Source organism: Oryzias latipes, chromosome 23 (genome assembly GCF_053564925.1).
Source record: "Oryzias latipes strain Hd-rR chromosome 23, Olatipes_Hd-rR_3.1".
NCBI classification, from domain to species: Eukaryota; Metazoa; Chordata; class Actinopteri; order Beloniformes; family Adrianichthyidae; genus Oryzias; species Oryzias latipes.
Genome location: NC_136259.1, coordinates 27019961 through 27046791, shown reverse-complemented (window position 1 = coordinate 27046791; position 26831 = coordinate 27019961). Strand labels below are relative to the sequence as shown.

At 43.0% G+C, this 26831-nt stretch overlaps 1 protein-coding gene across 9 annotated transcripts in view; it reads right to left on the bottom strand.

Moving 5' to 3' along the window:
* The window catches only part of LOC101166705 (filamin-C), a 146771-nt gene that overhangs the window by 83884 nt on the left and 36056 nt on the right, over positions 1-26831 (bottom strand). For all 9 annotated transcript variants that reach the window (XM_023952378.2, XM_078941625.1, XM_023952374.2 and 6 more), the window contains 8 exons: positions 19603-19729; positions 19347-19483; positions 17286-17479; positions 17070-17183; positions 16848-16991; positions 14423-14546; positions 7995-8155; positions 7823-7913 (listed from right to left, as the gene is read on the bottom strand). In XM_023952378.2, coding sequence (XP_023808146.1) covers positions 7823-7913; positions 7995-8155; positions 14423-14546; positions 16848-16991; positions 17070-17183; positions 17286-17479; positions 19347-19483; positions 19603-19729 — 1092 coding nt within the window. The remainder of the gene's footprint in view (positions 1-7822; positions 7914-7994; positions 8156-14422; positions 14547-16847; positions 16992-17069; positions 17184-17285; positions 17480-19346; positions 19484-19602; positions 19730-26831) is intronic.

Below are 26831 nucleotides of genomic sequence, written 5' to 3'. Positions count from 1 at the left end.
GTTGGGCTTGACCCAGAACCCTGTTTCTGATCCCCGGGTAAGTGCTTTATTTCAGTGTTTTTCAACCTTTGTTCTCTTGTTCCACGGTCTGACACCGGACTCTGTGGAAAGTTACACCGCTAAAGACGAGCTTTAGCTGGTATTTTTGTTATAACTGAGCGACTTTATCAGCAGAATTAAGAACAAGGAAGTGAAGACTTTAACCACTTCTGATTGGTCAGACTGATGACATGTGATTAAGCCTTCAAGAATGATTGGCGGAGACAGTTAAAGGGGCGGGACTTTTCCTTACACGGTTATAGCTGCAGCTAAATCGCGGTACCGTCAACCTTATCAAAATGTATTTTATAGAATTAAATAAACACAAAGAAAAAGTCATTTTAAGATCTTTCATATTCCTAACTACTCAGTGTTTTTATCAGTGCCTGTTTGCATGAAGAGCTGATTTCCTGGAGATGGGAAATGTTTTTAGATCAGTGAAGTAGGGCAATTCCCCACGGCACACTTGACCATCTCCCACGGCACACTAGTGTGCCGCGGCACACACACTGGTTGAAAAACCCTGCTTTATTTAATCTCACTGTACTGGACAACTGATTTGTGTGCAGTTCGACTAAAGTGGAAAGTATCAAGAACAGTATGATGAAATCACAATGACTACAAGGAATTTTCATCAAAAATGAATGAAAAGTATTATTGTTGTGTGGTGCAAACTATTTCCCTAAATTGTTTGGTTTTTTAAATCAAGTAGGAAGAATAGCACATCTGCAAGTTCAAAATGCATCACAATGCATGGCATTATGAGCCATCAGCTGTACTAATCTCACTACTTTGTTAAGAGTCACTTATTTGCAAATTAAAAACAGTTATGGAGATATGAGGTCTGCCTGCTAGAAACAATATAAGTCATTATTAGTGGGTCTCTGTTCCTACATAATCTAAAACATTAAAAAAACAGTGCTGTTCATAAACAGTATCTTTTTTTTTTGTCAGGGTATGCTGGTTCCAGAGATTGAATGGGAGGAGAGTGGATCCATGGCTGAACCTCATCCTGAGATCAATGTCCTGGTATGGGACAGTCCCCTTTTGGGTCCACAAATGTTGGAACTGCAAGACGACATCAACCCATTGTTTAATTCAGACCGTGTGGGAGTGGACCTACATCTTTACTGTCCCGTTTGTTTAGAACTTAATTTAGGCGACATAATTACATACAGAAAAAGAAAGACTGAGGGGAGCAAGACAGAGTTCAAATCAATACTGCTGTATTGTTCAAGGGACTTAATTGTATGTAAGGATGTTATGAAAATTAGTTCCAGTTTAAATAAAATTCAAATCAGTAGAGATCCCACATTTGCTTAAATTTTGATGTTTTAATCTGTCCATGTTTTCTCTGAATTTTACTCTGCAATAAAGGGTGAATGTTTGCACTTTGTTGTTCTATGACCATCTTTTGTTGTGTAGTATTTAACCAGTTATAAAACCCAGAGAGATGAGGATCTTTTTTGCAAGGGTGACCTGGCCAAGAGGTGTATATGTATATGGTTACAATATAAAATCACTGACATTTGAGTTATTAAAAAAATAAAATTAAGGTCAAGCAAAGTGACTTCGGGCTGAGCAGGGGATGTGTATTGGGTATCTGTGATTGACAGTGAGATGAACTTGAGGTAATGTAGTCCCACTGCGTGGTACGGAGCAAAGTGATGCCAGTTTCTCCACAGAACCTACTGTGGAAGTTAAAGATTTTTCTCCTCCACCTTCAGATGATCAAGACCGAAGGGAACCGTGTCTGAGTCTTGAAATGACGCTAGCATGAAAGCTAAGAGAATAACGTACAAACAATCCCGAGTGAAACATTCATTTTAAATCTCATGACCAGTACAGAGTTCGATGGATTCAATGTCAACTGCATTCAACCACTGTTGCCTTGCTACCAGGTCCACTGAAAAGTTGCGCAAGCCAGTAAATTTTGACAACCGAAGGCAATAAACCGACAAGCCATGCTAAAGCTAACACGCTAACGACCGACTGGTCCAGAATCAAACATGGGCGGGGCTTTTGCCACCTGCAGAAAGCGTAGAGAAAGTGTAAGGGGCCATTCGATTGGCTAAAAGCGAACCCGCCTGCTTTGCCGATGAGTTTGATTGACAGATTCACTAGCCAATGGTGAGATTAGTCGACCCGCTCCGTCAGATGAGTCTCAATATTCACCGTAGAAAAATCTCTCACACACACGGGGAGATTCACAAACGAGAACGGGATTTTGAATGCACAGTCTGCAGTTCGAATGATCTGTGAGTTCACATCACATGTGTACCTAAAAATCATGTTTGTGAAGCTTTTACTGTGCATTTCTGATACATTTATTGTGAATTTCTAAAATGTTTTTGTGAAAAACAGTGTGCACATTTGTGAGAAACACTTATTGTGCATTTGTAAAACATTTAGTGTGCATTTGTGAAACACAATGTGTGTGTTTGTGAAACACAGGGTGTGTATTTCCGAATTTATTTTTCACGTTTGCATAAAATGACATTTGTGAATCGGAGCGTGTGTATTTGTAAAACCGGTTGTGTGCATTTCTGATTATTGAGACTGAAATAACTCCATACAAAAAGGGCGGGGCCTGTCCACACATACACTGAAGTGTCATCAACACACCTGCTAGCTGCAAAAATATCCACATGTCAACATGTACACAAAACAGATAGTGTTCACACACGCATACTTATGCCTTTAAACCAACTAGTGTGAGATCTTTCATTCATTCAATCATGCAAACTATTAGTGCAATGGTGAGCTAACACCTGTGGGCAGGTGAGTGTTTATGTTCTTCTAAAATGGATGGTGGAATGTGAAAAGGAGGAGGAGTGCCCAGCCACACCCACACCCAGACCCCCGCCGCAGCAGCAGCCGGAACCCCCCAACGCCACACGGCAGCAGGCAGGGGACAACCGACCCCCGGGCGACTAAATCCGCCACCCAGGCCAGGACCAGCAGGACCGCCGCGAGGCCCCCAGAGCCAGAGAGCAGGGAAGCACGGGGGAAAGAGAGCAGGCGCCCCAGCCCAACCAGGAGAACAGCCCCCCCGCCGCACAGGAAGAGCCCAACTTAGGGCCCCACCCGAGAAGGGCACCCACAGCCCCAGACGAGCACCCCATCACCACCCAGGAGTTCCGGGCATCCCCCCGCCCCAACCCCAGGTACGAGTCAGGACCCCCCAAGGGAGACCCGCTCCGCGCTCCAGTCAGCCACCCACCCGGCCCACGGTTGGTCCAGGGAGGAGCAAGGCAGGGGCCAGCCACCCCCACCCCGGAGGGGAGCACCCCGGGGAAAAAGGGGGGCCCACAAGGGGTGTTGTAAACATGGCCCGACCAGGCTCGGCCACTGTTGGAAGTTTGGCGGGGCCCAGCGCCCAGGGGCAAGGACCCGAACCCACCCCCAGGGACACGGACACCCCCGGCTCAGGTGTAATGTGAACCCCCCCCCCCCCCCCCCCCCCCCCCCCCCGAGCGGAGAGAGCACCGCCGGGCCCAGGAGACCGGCACCCAGGGGACACAGCAGCTGCCGCCAAGGGACCCGTACCCCCCCACCAGAGAAGTGGTAGGGGACAGATGGTCCTAGGTCCCACCTTCCTTGCAAAATGTGTGTGTGCGTGTATGTGTGTTTGTGGGGGTGTGTGTGTGCATGTGTGTGTGTTATGTGTTAGAGTGTATATTTTGAGGGGGAAGGGGTGTGTGTAGTAAGGGGGGTGCAGTTAAAATTGGCGGGTAGGGGCACTGAGGGGACATCTCCTGATTACTCACAGTGATGTCCCCTCACCCTCCCCACCAAGGGGCCCTAAATGTCTAAGGTGCGGTTAAAATTGGCGGGTAGGGTGCCAGGAGGACATCCGCTGCTTGCTGGCAGTGATGTCCAAGCACCCCCCCTACCAAGGGCCCTACATGTCTAAGGTGCAAATAAAACCGAAAGAGGGGGGGCCCACTCCATACCGCAACCATGGGAGGGGCACCACTGCCAAGTAGCTCCCCCCCAAGGCGCATCGCAGGCTAAACCCCCCACCCCTTCACCCTAATTTGAGGTTGTATGAAGAAGGGGGTAGATTGGGGACAGCTGGTAGACTGTCCCCCCGGTGGTCAAACAGCTGTCCCCCAGCCACCCCAGCACAGGGGCCAGGCCACCCCAGCCCAGGGACCCCATCCGCCGAGGAGCCAACACCCCAGGCCCAGCACCACCCCCCCACACAGAGAGAGAGGAGCCACAAAGCGCCGCCCCCCCCCCCAAGCGCCGGCCCTGGAAGAGCTCTGGTCAGGCCTCGACGGGACCGAGGCAGCCAACCGGCCGGGGCACCTGCCGATTGCCTCAGCGGAGACCCCGACCCGTCAACCCCCCAAGGCCCCGTACCAATAGTGGGCTCCCCCTCCCCCCCCAGAACGCCCCCCCACAGGACAGGGCCGACAAGCCCCCACCCCACCCCAGACCCCGCAGCCAAAGCGGATGACCCAAGGAGCGACCGGGGGCCTCAAGAGGGTTGTCCCGTCCCGTCCCAGAGCCAGGGAAGGGCCGATCCCAGCCCCAGGTGTAGATGGTCAGCCCGCCCAGTGCCGCTGGACCCCCCCCCCCAAGCCAAGCCAGGCCACCACCACCACCCCCACGCCCCCCCACACCCAAGCCCAGAGGACCACGCCGCACCCCGGCCCGCCCCACCCAGGCACCGGACCCGACCACCCGACCAACGGAGCCCCCATGCAGAGTAACACTTTCAACTTGTCATTTCCAGCGAGTCTTTGACTATGGAACAAGTCGTTTCTCCCCCACCTCAAGTGTCCTTTGAATTTCTTGCAGTTTCTGATAGTGGACAGGAGGTGTGGAGAAGAAAGAGTAGAGACACTCCAGTGGTTTGAATATGTGCCTCTGGGATCGCTTTAAAAATTTGGCACAAAGGACCAGATTAAACTCACGGGCATAGCAGTGAACATGTATTGCCTCTAGATGCTTATCTCTAAATCGAGATTGTACACCCCTTTCTGTTCCACACCAGTGGCACCATCATATGACTGAGCAACACATTTTAGGTGTCCCATTCCAAGTTTTTAAGTTGTTACCACTCAAATGCATCAAGCCGAAAAAAATCCAAGGAACCATTGTTTCACCAAGCCCTGGGGAGAGAAATATCGCACACATAATGCCACATGCTCTGACCAATAATCCCTTACGTCATCCAGCATAGTTCAATCATTCTGGAATCCGGGTGAGAGGTAAATTGCACAGGAAGTCGGTTTGTAGATTTTTCAAAAATGGATCAAACTTCTCAAGAAGCATTCCAAGAAGTTTCCCTTATTGTCGCTGTCTGATGTGTCATTGTGTCCTCTAAAAACAAAGTCCTTTGCCGTCCCTGCTGCAATGTTTGTGAGGGATCTCCTATGTTTCAATAACTCACTGATTCGTGCGGCTTTTAGCTGCTCTGTGATATCTCCATGAACCTCCTCCAGTGAATCACTGTGGCTTAAGAATGAGAGACTTGTCATGATCTCTTAAAGGCTCTAAAGCTCTCTTTCAGTTCCAGTAACTTAAGGTGGTGAGAATCTTTTTGATCCCTTGCTTGTCTTGGTTTGATGTATAATCTACACACAAAGCAGAATGCTCCATTGTAATGACAGAGGATTCCAGCCACTTCAATGTTCTAAACAAAGTTGAATCAAATGCTCTTTATTTCCAATTATGCTTGATGGAAAGCAGTGACGTTTCACCTGTCGTGGTCCTGTATCGGCAGTCTCCAAATCCGTGACTTCACCTGGGACGCCACCTGTTGTCTTCCTCGTTGGACTCATTTTAACCTCCTCCATCTGTCTCCTTTTCTTTAGTCTCTGCTGATCTAATCTCCTCATTCTCATCTAAAACAGAGTATAACAGATTTATTTTTATCATAACAGATGGGAAAAAGGTAATAATTATAAGAAAATTTGCATTTTGATTGGAAATTAAGTTCCATTTATTAAGAAATTTACTAAATTATCATTTAAGCATGAAACATAATAGATGATACTCAAAGGTTAAACAATGTTAACATTCTACTATCTGAATATTTAGACTTCATGCCTGCATGCACACATGTTAAATATAAAATGCAAACATTGCAACATTTTACTTTCCTAACTAAATCTATGGAAATGCAAAGAGACAGGTCCTTCAACGATGTGGCAGTAAGCATTCAAAATAAAGCATCAAATCAAATGTTGCTATACTCATATCAAATATCCTGATCTGAAACAGCAATCATATTGATACATTTCTGCATGAATAAATGTAAACTGCAGTCTAAGCATGGAAAATTATCAATGCCTCTGGCAGATGTTTAAAACTTCCAAGGAAAAGTTTATGTTGTAAAATATCACTCACTTAAAATGTTTTGTTAATCTGAATAATGAATGTTCAAAAAAACACAGCGTTTACTGGTTATACAGAACTTTAGGACATTTCGAGTACCGTAATTTCCGGACTATAGAGCTCACCTGATTACAAGCCGCACCCATTACATTTTAAAAGGATAAACCATTTTGTTTATCCTTTAAAAAGCCCTACCTGTCTATAAGCCGCATGTGCCCACATTAAAACGTGTTGTAGATTGAGGATGTGTATTTGCTGAAACCGCGCACGTGTGTAAAAAAGAGGAGGGAGTGCCTGCAGCTTAAGTGTGTTTTTATATACAGATCGAAGGAGAACTGTAATAAAAGAAGGTATCCCCCAGAAGAACGGCGAATGATTCGATATTAACCCGCTCTGAAGGTTCTGAGGGTCCGAATGGGAAAGTGAACCCGGGGAAGACCCGCCTTCGGAGGAGAGGATCTCCCCTGCACCGTCAGAAAGAAAAAGTAATCGCAGGAATGGTTCAACACTTAATATATTTTCAAAGAAAGACGGTCCACAGAAAGAGTTTTCAAAGTTTTAATGATATACCTGAGTTTTTCTTTCCAAACAGTGCCTGTGACGCGGCAGTAACACGGCAACAATATGGTAGTAACAAGGCTGGTTAAAAAATCATACCGGTAAAAGTCACAGAGACAGGGAAAAAAAAGTCACTGAGAGCAGCAGGAAAAAAACTCCTGGAGCACGCGCTGTGCTCGACACATATACCGTATTCCCCGTCTCAATCTTACCCTTATTGCTTGAGTGCCCCTAGTGGCCGTTAGAAAAAATGAATACATTAAAAAAAAGAAAAAAAATGCATAAATTCCCCGCATCATTGAATAAGCCGCAGGGTTGAAAGTGTGTGACAAAAGTAGCGGCTTATAATCTGGAAATTACGGTATGTAACCATCCCATGTAGGTACTACACTGAAATTACTGGTTGACCCGTGTCTTAGCTAGCTTAACCTTTGACTTTTCAAGTACTGTAATGAGGTCAGGCAGACATTCACATAACTTAAATCAGTAGCACACTTACCGGTTTCATGTGTTGGGACAGAATCATGTCGCTCCCTGCAAGCCACCGCAAAAGAATTGTCCCGCTTATTTTTCACAAAAAAATGTCGGATGTCAATGTTTTAGCTGTCCGTACTGCCCAAAAGTTCAGAAATCAGACAAAACTTGGGGGAGGGGTCGGCAAATAAAACATGGAGGATTTCTCCTCTCTGATTGGTCAGATTTTCATCATTAAGGCTATAGGGTAGTTCGGGGGGGGGGGGTTAACATTCAGGGCTTGAAGAAAAATGCCGGGAGTACCGAAGACATAAGACGCCACCTTCTGTGTTTGGTCTGGACCTGATCAGGTATCTTTTGGGGGTTCCTGTCCTTTACCGAGAGCTGTAAGACATCTTACCAGTTTGGTCGAGTCCAGGCCCTTCTGCTCTAACCTTTGCAGCATTGTGGGAGGGATCCACCTTTATTCTGAAGGGACTGATGGGAATTTCCTATGTTTACAAGAAAAGTGAAAAGCCTGAGACATGTTTTGCTTGAAGAGAAGGATTAGTCAAGTCTTATTTTACTCTCACCTGATCACCAAACAGAACCATGATTGTGTACTTGCCGGGACCTGGTGGTGTGTACTTCACCGTGAATGTGTCATTGTCATTTTTTATTATGTCAAAGTCAATGTCAGCCTCTGCAGGTCCAACCACACCTGGGGCACATTTTATCCCAATGCTGACATCACCTGGAAGGTAAATGCCGTTATCAAAGACAAACAAAATACAATCCAAGAAAATTAAATCAATTGACTTGTGTTTAAGTAACATCTGTAAAATGAAAAAATTAAACGTTTGGACTAACTAAATCCAATTTAAAAGAGAGGATCCACATTGGACAAAGGTTAGAAGATGTTGTTCTGATGGTAGTAGACCTTCAAAAAAAGCCTCCATGTTCTTGTTGTAGTTCTTTCACCAAATGCAAAGAGAAAAGGAGCCTTTAAAGAAGTTAAAGAGCTGCTGCGAGGATGCCAGGGTGTGAAATATGGAATGCTGTACCCTGCGAGGTTGAGCGTTCTTGAAGCTTGGGTGAGAAACTATTCCTGGATCCCGCTGCAGCCAAAGACTACACCCTGAAACATCTGCTGCATATAAACCAGCAGGAAGACTGAAACAAATGAAGGAGAGTGTTCTGGAGAGGGAGGTTAGTTATATTTTAGTTTAGATTCTGTTAGATGGGAATATTTTTTCCTAGGTATTTTCTGTTATGAGTATTTTGGTTGGTGAGTTTGGGGGTAGAACAGGTTTACATGGTACACCAGCTCATTGGGAGGGAGGGGGGAGATTCGGGTTTAATGTGTGTGATAATGTTTTTGTTTGTAGGTTTTGTTTTGTTTTTGCTGCAGTGCCAAACATATATACCTCATCCTTGTGTGGATGTGCACCTTTATGAGAAGATGAAACCTAAGTAGACATTGCCGCCCTTACTAATCTAAGACAAACAGTGGAGCCAACTCAGTGACATTTATTACATGGAACGTAAAGGGCCTTAATATTCTGCTCAAACGGAGGAGAGTCTTTATACATCTGCTTAACTTCAAACCAGATATAGTCTTTCTTCAGGAAACGCACCTGTGCTCCGCTGATGCTCATAAGTTAACACACAGCTCTTTTTCACAGACATATCACTCTGCTAACAGTTTCTGTTCACAACACATTCATTCAAAATTATGGTGTCTGATCCACTGCGTGTAACTGAGTCATCAGCAAAACAATCTTTCTTTTCTCCGGTACATCATTCATATTCAAGGATTGATTACTTTTTGGTGGATAATATTTTTACTTCTAAGATTTGCATAGAGGCACCCTTCAGGGATGCCAGCTGAGCCCAATACTTTTTAATTTTGCAATAGAGCCGCTGGCAATAGCCCTACGAACAGACAAAGGAATTAATGGGATCAGTCGGGGTGCAGAGGTACACAAACTTCATTGTATGCTGACGACTTACTTTTTATACATCACAAACCCAGAGGATTCTATTCCGAGAATGTTAGAACTACTTGGCTCCTTCGGATCTTTATCAGGGTACAAACTGAATTTAGGAAAAAGTATCCTTTTTCCTATCAATCACCTGGCAAGGGACTTGGATTATTCAAAATTTCCATTTACAGTAGAAAAAAAAATCATTCGTTTATCTTGGAATTCAAATTACTAATACTTATAATAATCTTTTTAAATATAACTTTTCCTCACGTTTGGAGAAAACAAAAGCAGATCTGGCCAGATGGTCGGCTCTATTGCACTGTCCATGGAGCGGACCTGGGTTACATTTCACTACTGGTTGTATTTGCTAAATATAACTTTGTATGTGACAAATAAAAGAATCTTGAATCTTGAATCTTGAATCTACCCATCTCTCTAGCGGGGTGAATCAACGTAATAAAAATGGCAGTTCTGCCTAAATTTATGTATTTTTTCCAGATGACCCCCCTTTTTCTCCCTAAGGTATTCTTTAAAACGTTATATGGACTTATTTCTTCATTTATATGGAATAAAAAATGCCCTAGAATACGCAGGTCTAAATTGCAACACTCTAAATAATATTATAAAACTCTCAATTTGGCTATGCACTTTTAAAGAAAACAGAGGACCCCTTTGGTCCACCATGGAACTCACCTCTAATCTCCCTGCATCACCAGTGTCATTTATGTGTGCCTTATTGCCAATTACTGAAAAACTGAGCTTCCGAAACACAGTGATCATAGACACTCTTGATATCTGGTTCCAATGTCGTCGCCACTTTGGGTTTAAGCAGACTCTCATTTACTCAACAATCTCCTCCAATGCATTTTTCCCACCTGCCCTAAATGATTTTGGTTTTAAAACATGGCGGAGAAAAGGAATAGCGCTTCTTACTGATTTATTTGTTGATGGTTCAATCATGTCTTTTGAAAACATCTGTAAAAATTTTGATATTCACAAGTCTCATTTTTTTTAAGAAATGCCTACAGGTCCGTAGCTTTGCAGGGAAACACTTCACTACCTATCCAACACAACCGCTCCCCGGTACTCTCGAAAATTGCCTGCAGTCTCAATCCACCACCAGAGGTCATATGTCGCAAATATAGAATCAACTACATCACACTGATCCTACATCACTAAGTCAGTTTAAAAACTCCTGGGAGCAAGACCTGAATTTGGAGAGTCCAGAGAAAATCTGGAACATAAGTATTACCCTCACACATTCAACATCCATCTGCCTTTGACACAGTTTGACACAATTCAAAGTTTTCCATCGCTCATACTTAACAAGCTAAGCTGGCAAGGATATACAACAGCAGTGACGATCGGTGTCCAAGATGTAAGCATTCACCTGCCACGATGAGTCACAAGTTTTGGTCATGTACTGCCTTACATAAGTTCTGAGACTCGGCTTTTAAAACTTTTTCACATCTGTTTGGGAGAAGAATAGATCCCAATCCATTCACAACAGTGTTTGGTGCTCTCCCGAACAGAGAGGGCCTAAGCTCACATCAAACCAATGCAATAGCTTTTCTATCTCTTCTGGCACGAAGACTGATCCTAGTGAAGTGGAAGGATGAACTTTGTCCAATGGGGGAGAGAAGCGATGTGTTTACGAATGGAATCCCTTAGGTATAGTATACAGGGCTCAACGGGCTAATATCATAAAATGTGGGCACCTTTCATAACAAATATTGTGGGTTTCCCATTTACATGAGGCAAGAGGTTTTAAAGAATGTATTCGCGATTTAGGAGGGAGCTGCAGTTTATGTGTATTTAAGTGTTTTTTTTGTTTTTGTTTTGTTGTTTTTTATTTTCCTTATAAGAGTATGTTTATGTATTTATGTAATATATATATATATATATATATATATATATATATATATATATATATATATATATATATATATATATATATATATATATATATGGTTCATTTCTGACCTAAATATGTTGTAACATTAATGTTATTTTTGGTCTATTTTAACTGGGTTATTGTTGTTGTTGTCTGTTTTATAAAAATTTGCCAAGGGAAATCTATAAGCAAATTGTGTTTCACATGCCACTGGTTGGCAGGTTGTACTTTACTTTCATTTGTGTAGGCCTGTATATGTACATACACTGACCAAAAATATAAACGCAACACTTTTGTTATTGCTCCCATTTTTTATGGTATGAACTCAAAGATGTGAAACATTTTCCACAGACACAAAATAAACAGTTCTCTGAAATATTGTTCACAAATCTGTCTAAATCTGTGATAGTGAGCACTTCTCCTTTGCCAAGACAATCCATCCCACCTCACAGGTGTGCCATATCAAGATGCTGATTAGACAGCATGATTATTGCACAGGTGTGCCTTAGACTGGCCACAAGAAAAGGCCACTCTGAAATCTTCAGTTGTATCACACAGCACAATGCCACAGATGTCACAAGTTTTGAGGGAGCGTGCAATTGGCATGGTGATAGCAGGAATGTCCACCAGAGCTGTTGCTAGGGAATTGAATGTCCATTTCTCCACCATAAGCCGTCTCCAAAGGCATTTCTGAGAATTTGGCAGCAGATCCTACCGGCCTCACAACCGCAGACCATGTGTAACCACACCAGCCCAAGACCTCCACATCCAGCATGTCCACCTTCAAGATAATCTGAGACCAGCCACTCGGACAGCTGCTGAAACAATCGGTTTGCATAACCACAGAATTTCTGCACAAACTGTCAGAAACCGTCTCAGGGAAGCTCATCTGCATGCTCGTCGTCCTCATCGAGGTCTCGACCTCACTCCAGTTCGTTGTCGTAACCGACTTGAGTGGGCAAATGCTCACATGCGATGGCGTCTGGCACGTTGGAGAGGTGTTCTCTTCACGGATGAATCCCGGTTTACACTGTTCAGGGCAGATGGCAGACAGCGTGTGTGGCGTCGTGTGGGTGAGCGGTTTCCTGATGTCAATGTTGTGGATCGAGTAGCCCATGGTGGTGGTGGGGTTATGGTATGGGCAGGCATATGTTATGGGCGACGAACACAGGTGCATTTCATTGATGGCATTTTGAATGCACAGAGATGCCGTGACGAGATCCTGGTGCCCATTGTTGTGCCGTACATCCAACAACATCACCTCATGTTGCAGCATGATAATGCACGGCCCCATGTTGCAAGGATCTGTACACAATTCTTGGAAGCTGAAAACATCCCAGTTATTGCATGGCCAGCATCCTCACCGGACATGTCACCCATTGAGCGTGTTTGGGATGCTCTGGATTGGCATGTAAGACAGCGTGTTCCAGTTCCTGCCAATATCCAGCAGCTTCGCACAGCCATTGAAGAAGAGTGGACCAACATTCCACAGGCCACAATAGACAACCTGATCAACTCTATGCCAAGGAGATGTGTCGCACTTCATGAGGCAAATGGTGGTCACACCAGATACTGACTGGTTGTCTGAGTCCCCTGACCCCCTCAATAAAACAAAACTGAAGATTTCAGAGTGGTCTTTTCTTGTGGCCAGTCTAAGGCACACCTGTGCAATAATCATGCTGTCTAATCAGCATCTTGATATGGCACACCTGTGAGGTGGGATGGATTGTCTTGGCAAAGGAGAAGTGCTCACTATCACAGATTTAGAAAGATTTGTGAACAATATTTCAGAGAACTGGTTATTTTGTGTCTGTGGAAAATGTTTCACATCTTTGAGTTCATACCATAAAAAATGGGAGCAATAACAAAAGTGTTGCGTTTATATTTTTGGTCAGTGTATATATGTATATACTCGGTGTTTTTTTTTTTACCTACGATCTGCAACTACAGTTTTAAAGCTGCTTTTTATATGCATGTGTGTTTCTATAAAAAATGTAAAATCTTTCAAAGAAAAAAAGGAACTGAAAGCAGAACTTTCAGACCGACTGTGGGGCTTTTGGACGAGCCTGTTTTTTTGGTGCTGCACGTTTTATAGTTTTAGTAGAACCTTTCTTGACTTTTTTATTATGTCTTGTTTTCATTCAGGCTTCTAGTTGTTCTGAACGGCCAAAGGCTCCTTGTGCATGACAGAACCTTGGACTTCAACTCTGTCCACTTGGTGAAGGATATGTGGTGTGGACTTCATGGCAATTTGTAGATAAAAACTATTCTTCCTTGAAGAAGTCTAGTTAACTTTTATTCTGTTGGTGGATGCACCTTTTCCCATTTCTCTGCATGACACCATACTGCTGCTCACAAATGCTCATTTCAGACGTCAACCTGGCTTCCAATACTTTGTCTCCTAAATTCATTGCAACTTGGGATGAAATCGATTCATCGATTTCTATTCCCACAATCTAACCAGACCGATCTGTCAGAGGCAAGTTGTTTATTGAATTAAATTGTTCAAAACTGAAATGACCTAAAATGAAATAAATCATTTAATAAGATCTTGGAAAATACCATCTGGATTGAGTCACAGTAGGTTTATTTTACTATAAAGTAAAAAATGACGTGATGCCGCAAAAGCAGATCAGTCCATCATTCCAGTCTAATGTGAGAAAACGCTTTGAATTTAGCAAAGTCATGTGACCATCCAGTGTCTAGAATGTTCTAAGAATATTCCCTTTGGATTCTTTGGATGTGAAAAAAAATGGGTGGGCTGAACTTTAGGAAACTAACATGTGAATGGATTTGACATTCATTCGTGTTTACTTGTTTGTTGAGACAAATATTTCAATTACACTTTACACTACAAATCCACCTCTTTCTCCTTTCAGTCCAACAAATAAAATTCCATCAAACCCCATCAAAATTTACCCCATAGACAAGGAATACATGCTACTGTCTAAGAGAGAGGACCATGCCAGGATTTGAACCACCTGCTTTAACCACAGCACCTTGCCAGAAGATAACGTTGACAGAAACAGGTGTTTTGCTTAAAACTTTATAAAATACAATTGCTTGATAAAAGACCTGCTCAGTCTGTTCTAGCTGTTGCTGGAAGTTGGCATCATGTCCAACTATCAGACATTCTCACCCTGTCCAGCCTCGCTGCAGTCCACAGTAAAGTACGTTGGCTCGTTGGCTTTCAACCCAAACTTCTCAACACCCGGACCGTAAACTTTCACATTCTCTGGGTGGCTTCCTTCTCCGACTGTCACCTATGAATCAGAATCAGTGCCACAACTTTATTGTACCTTATAAAAGGTAAGCAAACACATCAGGACAGAGGATTATAGTTACTAAAAGTTTTAATGGTTTTAAAGACCCACCCCAATGAAAATGCTATTTTGGTGTTTTAAACAGTTTTTTTTTTTTTTAGCATTTTTCTGATGGAGGACATGTATAGGGAAAATAACATTTAAAACTGCCTTTCTGTGTAGTTCTTTATTCAAATCATTGTGAATCAGGAGAGGATGAAAAAATGCAGTTTGAAGAAACCTGTAGCTGTGACGTAGATGCTACAATCAGCAGGTCACTATCTCCCTGCTCCACCCATTTCTGATCATCCACTGTCAGACCAATAGCTCCACGAACGTCTTTGTTTTCCTGGTCTGAGCTGGAATCTGGATCTAAACTCTCCGGCTGGATAGATCTGATGTTGCTGCCATTGCATACCATAGCGTTACTCTAAACGCACAATGTGTAAACAGAAAGGGGGCTGCAACATCTACAGTGGTATGAAAGTTCAGGCCCATCTGATAATTTCCAAGATTTTTCTTCATAAATCATTGGTTGTTTGGAACATCAATTTCAGTTAAATATATCATATAGCAGATGAACACAGTGATTTTTGAGAAGTGAGAAGAGGTATTTAAGGTGGTCAAGAGCACGTTTTTCTCCTCTTTTCATCTTTTCTGAAGAATGTCAACATGGGAACCTCCAAACAGCTGTCAGATGACCTGAAAACAAAGATTGTTCAACATCTTAGTTTAGGTGAAGGATACAAAACGCTTGCTAAGAGATTTCAGCTGTCAGTTTCCACTGTCAGGAATAGAGTGAGAAAATGGAAGACCACAGACACAGTTCAAGAAAAGGCCCGGAGTGGCCAGCCCAGAAAAATCTCAGATAGGCAGGGGTGAAGGATGGTTAGAACAATCAAAGTCAACCCACAAAAAAAAAAAAAAAGTCAACCCACAGAGCAGCTCCAAAGACCTACAACGTGATCTGGCTGCAGATGGTGTCACTGTGCATCGTTCAACCATTCAGCGCACTTTCCACCAGGAGATGCTGTATGGAAGAGGAATGCGGAAGAAGTTCTTTTTGCGCACATACCACAAATGGAGTCGCTTGAGGTTTGCTAAAGGACATTTGGATAAGCCAGCTTCATTTTGGAATAAGGTGCTGTGGACTGATGAAAATAAAATTGAGTTGTTTGGACATAACAAGGGGCCGTATGCTTGGCCAACAAAGAACACAGCATTCCAAGACAAACACTTACGACCCACAGTCAGATTTGGTGGGGGTTCCATCATGCTTTGGGGCTGTGTGGCCAGTGCGGGTTCTGGAAATCTTGTCAAAGTTGAAGGTGGCATGGATTCCAGTCCAGTATCAGCAGATTCTTACAATGTTCAAGAATCAGTGACAAAGTTGAAGTTGGATAGTTCAACAAGACAATGACCCTACACACTGCTCCAATTCTACAAAGGCATTCATGCAGAGGAACAAGTAGAATGTTCTGGAACGACCATCTCAATCTCCAGACCTGAATATTATTGAAAATCTGTGGTGTGATTTAAAGCGGGCTGTCCATGCTCAGAAGCCATCAAATCTGGCTGAACTGGAGATGTTTTACAAAGAGGAATGGTCCAACCAGAATCCAGGCCCTAATTGGAAGCTATAGGAAGGGATTGGATAAGGAGGATCTACTAAATATTGATGGCATGTTTCTGTTGGGGTGCCCAAATTTCTGCACCTGCCTATTTTTGTGTAAGTAATTATTGCACAGCTTCTTTAAATCCAATAAACTTCATTTCACCTCTCAAATATCACTGTGTTCATCTGCTATATGATATATTTAACTGAAATTGATGATCCGAACAACCAATGATTTATGAAGAACAATTTTGAAAATTATCAGGGGGGCCCAAACTTTCTCATACCTCTGTACATCTACAAAATCATTGATTTGAAAAATCTGATTAGTGATTGGAAATGGGAACAGCTTGGGCTGATGAGTTGAAACAGTCCAAAGGTCTTTTTGCAATGATTTTTGTTGGAGGGGACTGAACTCTAACAACAAAACACAACCTTTAAAGGAAAACAGCTCAGGCTTCTCCTTTAATCTTTTACATTTATAATAGAACCAAAAAAACGTCTGAAAAAAGCGTTTACTTTCTGTTTTCTGGGGATGCTGCTCCAGCACTCTTAGTGAAACTACTAGTGGAGGACCATCTCTGTGACCTGACATCAAGTTTGAAGTCATCAACATTGGAACTTGTGGACGTTTGATGGATTCATACCCTGAAGGGGCTGTTGGGAATGTTGATTTCCCCCCAGGTGATGATGATGGTATACTTGATGGGTTTGGTGGGGACATAAACACAGAAGTATGTGCCGTTTCCACTGTCAGTGAGTTGGATTTCAATGGGGAAGCCATCTGAATCCTGACAGCAAAAAACACAGGTCATAAATGTCAAGGTGGGGAGGGACGGTCTCAGAACATCTGATCTTACAATCCTCACCTGCGCATAGAGCTTCAGCTCTCCTCTTCCAGCTTCTTGGGCATTGATGGTGAAGTCTGCTGCTTTGTTAATTATGCAACCAAAAGGCTCGAGGCCAGGACCAAAACATTTTACCTGAAATAAAGACAAGATCCAGGACATCATCATTTATCATTTATCAGTTTTAGGAGTAAAGCGTCTGCCAGAGGACTGAATTTGTTGGAACTTTATTCAGACTTTTTCAGGAAAGATGTCGGCAGGATCTGAGAGGATGTGAGCCATGAATGGGCTATCTTTTATGTCTTCATCATCACATATGACATGGACGGCATAGTCGCCTGGCTCCGTTGGCCAGTATCGGACATCACACGACCCATCACCTTTGTCGTCACACTCGATCTTAGCCTGAGAAGGACCCTCAATGGAAAAACCTGCACACAGTTCCAACAAGGCAAACAATACTTAGAAAGTTATGCTTCCACATATTTGGGATTGTAGTTTCCCGTCTTCTATCACTGACGGGAAGTCTGATGCTTTTTTTTCTGGACAAAAGTGTTTGTTAGGAGGATTAAGATGGAAAAACTATTTAGACTTGTTTTCTGGTGCAGATCTGGGGCCTCATTTCTAAAGGTTGCGTACGCACAAAAGAAGGCGTACGCCACTCTCTACGCAATAGTTGAGATTTATAAAAAGCAAACTTGAGGGGAAAATGTGCGGTCCTCCAAGCTCTGACCCAGGCGTACGCACAAAAACGGGTGAAATGAGAAACGGCGACGCCGTCGGCAGATGGAAGAAACACATGAAAGTGAAAATGACAATACTGCCTCTCAGAAATAACATGAAGACTTCACAAAGCAAGTCTGACAATTAACAGCTACACCAACACCCGTTTGATCGATCAGCAGTGAAACAAACAAAAAAATCAAACGAAAATTACAACAGAAATTCAAATGAACACTTATTTGCAAAAAGAAAAGTGAAATATGTTCTGCAATATTGGCATGTTGTGCAATTCATCCTCATAAATAATATAGTTAACAGAATAAATACTGTACAAAACTGATATTCTCGTCAGTGTGTCCGTCTGGTGGAGCAGATATAGGTGCAATTAGACAGACAGACGGATGGATAGAGAGAGATGCATTAATTATCCACTGGGGAAAGTTGTTTTCATAGTAAAACATTTCTTCATAAGCTACAGAATTATGGTATTCATGCATATGCCTTTAGTTTGTTTTATTTTTGATAAAACAATGTATGGCGTATGTCTCAACCATTCAGAAAGCAACAAGAAATTACATTTGCTGATCAATTTCCCATTTCCACGTGGATTATTACCGACATCTGTAGCTTGTCAGATGTAATTAAATGGAGGGAAATAAAATGCCCCATAACAATGTGTAATGACGCACAATGGCTGATCTGGCGCTCTTAGAATATGTGGCAAATGGAAGAATTGGGAGTGAACGTATCTTTAGACAAGAAGACTTGCTGGCAAACGAGGACGAGTGGCTTATGAGCCGGTTCTGACTTCCTCCAGCCGTCCTGTTGGACCTCTGCGGGCTTTTGGGGGTGTGTCACCCGGTGCATCTGGCGCGTCGGCGTCCCCCTCCGCCTTAGTCACTACTCCACTTAAGGGATTCCCCAATTCTTGCCGCTTGTCTCTCATCAAGAGGGGTCAGCTCCGGTGCCCCCCCCCGGCAGACACACTCTGGCGATGGAGCGCCAGACGTTTTGTGGCCTTGACTTTGATGTCCGACCATTTCTTTTTTATTTAACAATGGTCCGAGGTTGTGAGGCTACAGCATTTCCGGCGTCTACCACCGTCTGCCGCTCACGTGCCTTTTTGGCATTAGTAATGCCCACACTGTGCCCTCCAAACAACACTTTTCTCTTCTTTTCCACCTCGCCAACGATAACTTCTACTTCACATTGAGTGAAGTTACGTTTTTTTCATTTCCTCTCTGTGTTTGCCATGGTTTCGCAATCAATGAATATTCATTTGTGGGCGTTTCACTGACTATTTATGGGCAGCTATGGGCGTGTCATGAAGCCGCAAAAGCTGCTCTGCATTTAGAATTGGTTGTGATTTATTAAGGGAAAGATGCGTAGGATGTGCGTGCGCACGGTTTTATAAATCTGAATATTTCTGTGCGTACGCACGTCCTATGTTTCATCCGTACGCCACTTCTGACGCAAATCCTACGCAAAGTTTTATAAATGAGTTCCCTCTGTTGTGTCTCTACATCTGACTGCCCCCTCTGACCCACAAAAGCCAGAACCAGAGTCAAAACTTACCCAGAGTTCCCACTTCTGTGCCGATGGCTTCCACCACAAAGTCTGCACTCTTCCCCACCAACCCTGCCTCCAGACCTGGACCCCAGGCCCTAACCTTCTGAGGTCCCGCCTCCTCGCTGACATGGACCTCAAAAGGGCTGGGGGGAAAAAAATAGCACAGCAGCCCTGTTTTTCAAAGGTCATACATAAAGATTAGTTCTAGAAAACGTCAAGGCAGCATCCAAGCCCAACCATTTCAAGTCCTCAGTCACCTCACCTGCGCAATATGCTGTGTCCCCCCCATGTGATGGTTACCAGGTATTTTCCTGTCATGATGGGGTAATAATTGCATTCATAGACACAGTTCTTCATCTCAAAAACCTTCACAGGCTCCTCCAGTCCCCCTGAAAACCAACACATCTGTTTGTAAAGGCCACATTAAAAACATATCCTCATGTAAAATGTAGAACCTGACTTAGTTGTGGAAAATGAAATTTGTATTTGTATTTGTATTTATTTATTTAAGGGACAATGCATACAACAAACAGTGTAGAATACTCTAAAGGTAATGAGACACTGTAAATATGCAGGATTGTAGCCTAGGCTAATTTCCATCCTCTGTCCCGTTCTGACCATGGCCAGCCACCTAGAGACTTAAAATAAAATGAGTAAAACAGAGTAAAAATGTACATATATAGCGTAAAATTGCATTAGAAAAATGACATAAAATTAACATAACTCGGATAACATTTAAAACAGTTTCAAATGCATAGTTCCCCAAAATATACATCAATAAAATCGCCAAAATCAGAACAATACTATGACAACTGTGACCACTTTTTTTCACCCCCCAATGGTTTATTTTTACTTTAGTTAGCAAACAGTTTTCTTACATTGTCCCTAAAATTAGCTATGAGTGCAAGTTTGGTTTTCCAGCAGCCAAGATCTTAATTGTTTTGAGAAAGATGGAAGTGTGGAGAGCTGTCGAATGCTTTCTGGGATTGTGTTCCAGGTTTGAGAGGCTCGAAAGGAGAAAACAGTCTGTCCAAAGCTGCTTTTTCTGGAAGGAATGATGCAGTCGCCTCTTGAACTTGCTCTGGTGCTTCTGTTTTGTCTTTTTTTGACAAAGTCCTGAAGTGGGGGAGGAGCCAGACCATGAAGGATTTTATAGACCAATATGCAATCTGTATGTTGAATCATATTATTGAAGCTCAGTAGATTGTGTTTCTGAAGTATTTTACAATTATGGTGGCTTTTGGGCTTTTTGTCCAAAGTTTTCAGAGCTTGTTTGTGAACAGTTTGTAGAGGTTTCAGAATGGTTCCGCATGCTGATGCCCAGCTGGTCATACAGTAGGTCATTTGTGAAACAATCACTGCATTATAGTACAGCTTAGCAGCTTCCAGAGTTAAGTTGTTTCTTATGTGTCTAAAATTTGTTAAATTGAATTTAATTGAGTTCACAACCTTTTTGATGTGTGATTTGAATGTTAATTGTGTGTCAATTGTTATTCCTAGATATTTATATTCAGAGACATATTGTATAGCTGTTCCATTTATCAATACCGGAGGGGTGTCTTGGTTAGTTGAGCTTTTAGAAAAATACATGCACACGGTTTTAGATACATTGAGAATCAGCTGGGATTTTTGTAGCCACTCTGAGATCTTGTTCATGGCTGATGTGAGTTCTTGAGCTGCTTGGTATCTGTCCCTAGCATGAACATAGATGACAGCATCATCTGCATAAAGCTGGCACTGCACATTAGGTGGGCAGCAGCTAGGGAGGTCATTGATGTAAAGACTGAACAGTAATGGGGATAATGATGAGCCTTGAGGTAACCCTAGTTGATTTTCTCCACATGATGATGTTGCATTATTGACTCTGACCTGTTGTTTCCTGCATGTCAGGTAAGATTCCAGCCAGAGTAGAGTTCTTGGTGAAAGATTAAAATGATGTAATTTTTATATTAAGATATCCCTGTTGACTGTGTCAAAAGCTTTCTTAAGGTCAAGGAACACAGCTCCCACAACTCCTCCTCTGTCAATCTTTAGTTTTAAGTTTTCGAGAAGAAAACAGACCGCTGTTTCCGTAGAGTGATGCTTTCTAAATCCAAATTGCATTTGATGGAGGTTATAAAAACTATAGTTAAGATGTCCTACAAGTTGTTCTGCTACACACTTTTCCAGCACTTTAGACACGACTGGCAAGATGCTTATTGGTCTGTAATTGGTTATTTCTGTTGGATCTCCAAATTTAAGGATTGGTGTGATCACTGATGTTTTTGGTCTGGAAAAGTACTTGTGTTTATTGATTTGTTGATTATGGTGGTAATAGGACATACCAGTGACTCTTTGTGAGTTCTTATAATTAATGTGCTCAGGCCAAATGCATCTTCAGCTTTAGAATTTTTGAAACCACCAAGTATTTTTCCAATTTGTTCTTGTGATACTGGACTTAGACTAAACGTTGATTCTATTACTGAAGCAGGCATTACAACAGGCTGGATTGTAACAGGAGACAATGTCTGTGTCAAGTTTATGGCCGAGGTCACAAAATATCTGTTGAAGGCATCTGGAATATCTAAAGCAGGGGTCGGGAACCTATGGCTCGCGAGCCATATATGGCTCTTTTGATGGTCACATGTGGCTCGCAGACAAATCTTTAATTTTACTTTTTTTCATTAGACCAGTCCTTTTCGGGCGCGATGCGATGCCAGAGGCGCGCAGTAGTAGCGGTGCTTGGAGAAAAAACTATCAGTTTACTATTATCTATTATTTCACAGAGTTTGTACCACCCGGAAACCTGTGAATTGCCGTGCCTAAAACTGCGCGCTCTCGTCTCTGAGAAAGAGCGCGCAGTTGCGGGGATGGGAGTGTGAGGAAGAAAGCAGAGGGTGAGGGAGGGGTTGTGGGGACAGCAGGTGAATCGCGCAGGGATTGTAAAAACGTAAAACCCCGCTGCCCGTCACTCACTGCAGCGTGTGAGTGTGTGTCTGGCTCCGCGTCTGCATGTGAGCAGTCTGTCTCACATCTACAGAACATTCAGACCTACGATCACATTTAAAGTCTCAATGCCTGCATGAAGCAGAAACTCACCACGGATCAACCAGACTAGACCATCAACAAAACTACCACGAGAAATACTCATCATTTATTAGCAACAGCATAACAATGTTATTAAAAAGGATCCACAGACTTATTGTACTTTAAAAATGTTGAAATTACATCAAATGCACACATTCATTTGTATATTTAGTTTTAAACAAATTGTCGCGGACTGAGTTTAACTTGGCTGTCGGGCCGCGTTAAAAATTCTGGGGTTCATTGAAGGCATCAAGCAGAGATCTGATTGGCTCTCAGTTCTGTCGCTCAGCCTGTTGTTAGGTAATTTGGACCAATGGGGTTCAGCTATGGGCCGAATAAGGAAAATGGGAGGGCTGGAGCGGGAGGGGGGGGGTATAAAGTTGGGAGAAGCGCTCTCTCTCGTCTCGGCAGGAGAGATTCAGGAGTTGATGAATTAATTGTACGGCGTTTGTTGTGGTCTACAGTAACCAGAATAAAGAACTTTAAAAGAGGTTAAGTCTCCGTGCCTCAGTGTGGGAAAGAGACACAACATTATTGTATGGCTCTTTCGAAATTACATTTAAAAATATTTGGCGTTTATGGCTCTCTCGGCCAAAAAGGTTCCCGACCCCTGATCTAAAGGGTCATTGGATGGACCCTTCTTTAATTTTATTTCACTAATGTTACGTGTTGCAGTAAAGCATCCTGCCAGTTTATGAATGTGTGTCCAGACTTCTTTTGCATTACCTTTTGAGTTAATTATAGCATTGATGAAGAAATTAGCTTTAGCATGTCTGATTTCTGCAGTAACTTTATTCCCTAGTGAGGTAAATAGCAATCTATTGGTGGTTGATTTAGTTTTCATGAACATTTTAAGTGCTTTATCTCTCTGTTTCATCAGTTTCCAGATTTTGTCATTCAGCCAAGGCAGATGCCCTTTTTGGTGCCTTGCTTTTACCTCTTTTTTATATTGAAGCAATATATCCTGAAGTATTTTGGTAAATGTTTTACAGTTTTCATTCACTTGATCATGCAAAAGATGTTCTGACCAATTCACTCCTTTCAAAGTTGTCTCTAAGTTCTTAGTTTCACTTTGTGGTATTTTTACCTGCTTCACTGGTTTATTAAGGGGGCACAAGGACCTATGTTTGGGTAGTTTCCTTGAAAAAAGAATTAAGTTATGATCTGATAGACCGGTGACTAAATTGTAAGTTTTATAAATTCTTTCTTGTCTATTAGAGAACACTAGGTCTATACATGTTTCCGTTGATTTAGTTATTCTTGTTGGTCCTTGTATTAGTTGTACAAGATCATGTCTGTTTACAACTGATTCCAGTTTCTTGCGGCTTGTTTTATCCAACCAGTTTACATTGAAGTCACCAAATAGGAGGATTTCCTTTTTCCAATTACACTGCTTTAAAATGTCCTCCAGTTGCTCATAGAATTCATTGGAGGATGATGGAGGCCTATATATTCCAATTAGTATAATGGACATTTGAGGAGAGAGGCTTACATTAAGTCCAATACATTCTAAATGGTTAGGAAATGTATATTGTATTTGACTGCACTTTAGGTGATCCTTTAAATAGAACATTACCCCTCCGCCCCTACCCTCTGTTCTGTCCCTTCTAAAAACCTTATATCCTGGTACAGACAGGGCAGCTAGGGGGGAATTTTTATGTAACCAGGACTCTGTTGAGCAGAGGAAGTCAATATTTGATTCATTCAGAAGATGCTGTATTTGATCACATTTAGGTGTGATACTTCGGATGTTAATATGACCTCCCAGCAGCCCTTTCGGTTTGTCTTTCCTACACCATAAAATTATTGCGTTATTTAACGTCTGGAAAAACTTTTGCTTGGGATGCTTAAATATGACTTCCTTTTTCACTTGATGAAGTGGTTTGACAGTATTAATCAAGGTAGAAATAGGGTTTGTTGACTCATTTGAAACAGGTGTTCCAGACCTAGGTAGAACTGACCTAACAGACCTGAATGGTGCCCATGTTACTGATCCAGCTAGGGCCGACGTCCTGGGCTTGGGTGGGACTGATGTTCCGGGTCCAGGTGTTGTGGACTTGGGTGGAACCAGTGTTCTGGATCCTTGTGAAGCCGGTGTTCTGGATACGTGTGATGCCGGTGTCACAGGTTTGGGTAGAGCCGGTGCTCTGGATCCAGATGAAGCTGGTGTTGTCGGCTTGGGTGGATCAGGTATTCTGGTTCCAGTTGAAGCCAGTGTTCTCGATCCAGATGAAGCCGGTGTCCTGGATCCTGGAGAACCTGGTGCAGCAGTCTTAAGTGGAGAAGGTATTCTGGTTCCTGGTGACTCCGGTGTTGCGGGTTTGGGTACAGCCGGTGGTCTGGTTCCAGTTGAAGCTGGTGTTCTGGATCCAGGTGACGCTGTTGTTCTAGATGTGGGTGGGGCAGGTATTCTGGATCCAGGTGAAGCCGGTGCTGCAGTCTTGCATGGAGCCGGTGTTCTGGTTCCAGGTGAGCCAGGTATTGTTAGCTTGGTTGCAACCAGAGTACTGGGCTTGGGTGTAGCTGGTGTTCCGGATCCAGGGGAAGCCGGTGTTGTAGCCTTGGGTGGGGCCGGGGTTCCGGGCCTGTATGGGGCCGGTCCCCTGGTGTTTGGTGGGGCCAGTATTCCAGACCTAGTTGATGTAGATGTCCCGGACCTGGGTGGAGCCGGTACTCTGAACCTACGTGGAGCTGGCATCCTACTCCTGAGTGAAGCCTGTGTTTTAGGCCTTGGTGGAACCTGTGTTTCGGACCTGGGTGGAACCTCTCTCCTGGCGCTGGATAGCACCAAAGTCCAGGCTTTGGGTGAAACCAGCATTCTGGATTTGGGTGCAGCTGATCCCCTGGTGCTGGGATGAACAGGGGCCTCTGAACCGGACGAGGGTAATCCAGGGGGGCATGGTTTAGATTTTTTTGCTGTCCATGGGGTTAGCATTATTGGTGCATCCTGTGGCTTTCGGAGTGAGCCCGGTGGGGGTGGAGTCACTATTGGTTGGGATGTTTGCCATTTAGTGGGTTTTGCTAAGGTCAACAGTGATGATGTTTCATTTGACTGTTTTACTTTGCCGTGTTGTAGCTCTGGGTGGTGGCTCAGCTCCGTGACTAGCAGTGTTGGTGAGCTAGTTAAAAGGGGGGGTATCCAAGGTGGTGTGACAGTTTGCAATGGAGCTAGCAAAAGAGCTGTGGTATCCAGCCAAGTATTTGCTCCAGCTAACTGCAGGCCTACTTTAGACTCAGCCTGATTAGTAGTATCTATGTGCTCAATGTTTGAAAAAGAGGGGCCTGGGTTAGTCTCAACATCCCCAGGTAGGAGCATAATCATCAACAGGTGTAGAAGTCCCAACCAAGAAGTAGATGGCTTTCCATGTTTACCTTCAGTAGGTGGCCTGGCATAGCCATTCTCCAGAACTCTTGTGAAGAGAATGTGTTGACTCCTTGTAGCTGGAAAAAGGATTTGTTGGCTGTTGTTATCTTGATTTACCTCTTTTCGTAGGTATGTAAGGCCCGTCAGCAGGGAGAAGGCTATGAGTGCAGTTTGAGCAAGTATTGGAGGTAGAGACTGTAGTTTGTTCTTGTATTTAAACCAATTTTTGGGCAGGAAAGCTGGAGCTGACTGACTGTGTGTCTGCATCACGGCGGCCATCTTGCTTGAAGTTAAACAAAATGACATGTTCTCAGACTGATCTGCAGACGGATAATCTGCTTTCTTGTGGCTCATGTCTCCGTTTCCCTCACAGCAGTTCTTTTTTTTTCAAATTTATTTTTTATTGAAAAAGCACAGGATAAATTGTACATTGTTTTGACGTGTTACAATGTTCATGCTTTCTCAGTTTTTTAATTGAAAAACAAAAAAAACAAAATAATAATAAATAAAAAAGGAACATGTGAGGAAGCAGGGAGTTTCAAAACATAAATGATATGACATGATTTCAGATGAAATCTGATCTTACAGGCTTAACATATTCTGTCCATATAGACCAAGTAGCGTAAAAAACATCCAGCCGTATTTGTAAAGAGTGTGAGATTCTTTCCATTATGTAAATTCTTTGTACCACATCAATCCAGTCCTCTGTCGTTGGTTGTTCAGGTTTAAGCCATTTTCTGGTTATTGCTTTCTTACTGGCTGCCAGCAGAATGTAGAGCAGTTTCTTATTTTTGTTGTCTAGGCCATCAATTTTACTCAAAAACAGACTTTCAAAAGACAAGGGGAAAACAATAGAAAACACATTTTGCAGATGTTCATGTATGTCAGACCAATACTTCTTGATAATCACACAGTCCCAAAATATATGGAAGTGATTGGCTCCATTGTTACCACACCTCCAACATTTACTATTTCCTAGGTATTTTTTTTGAGAGGGTGTAGTAAAAAACCTCATTATGCTTTTCCAACAGAATTCACGCCAAATGTTTGATCCTGTTGTG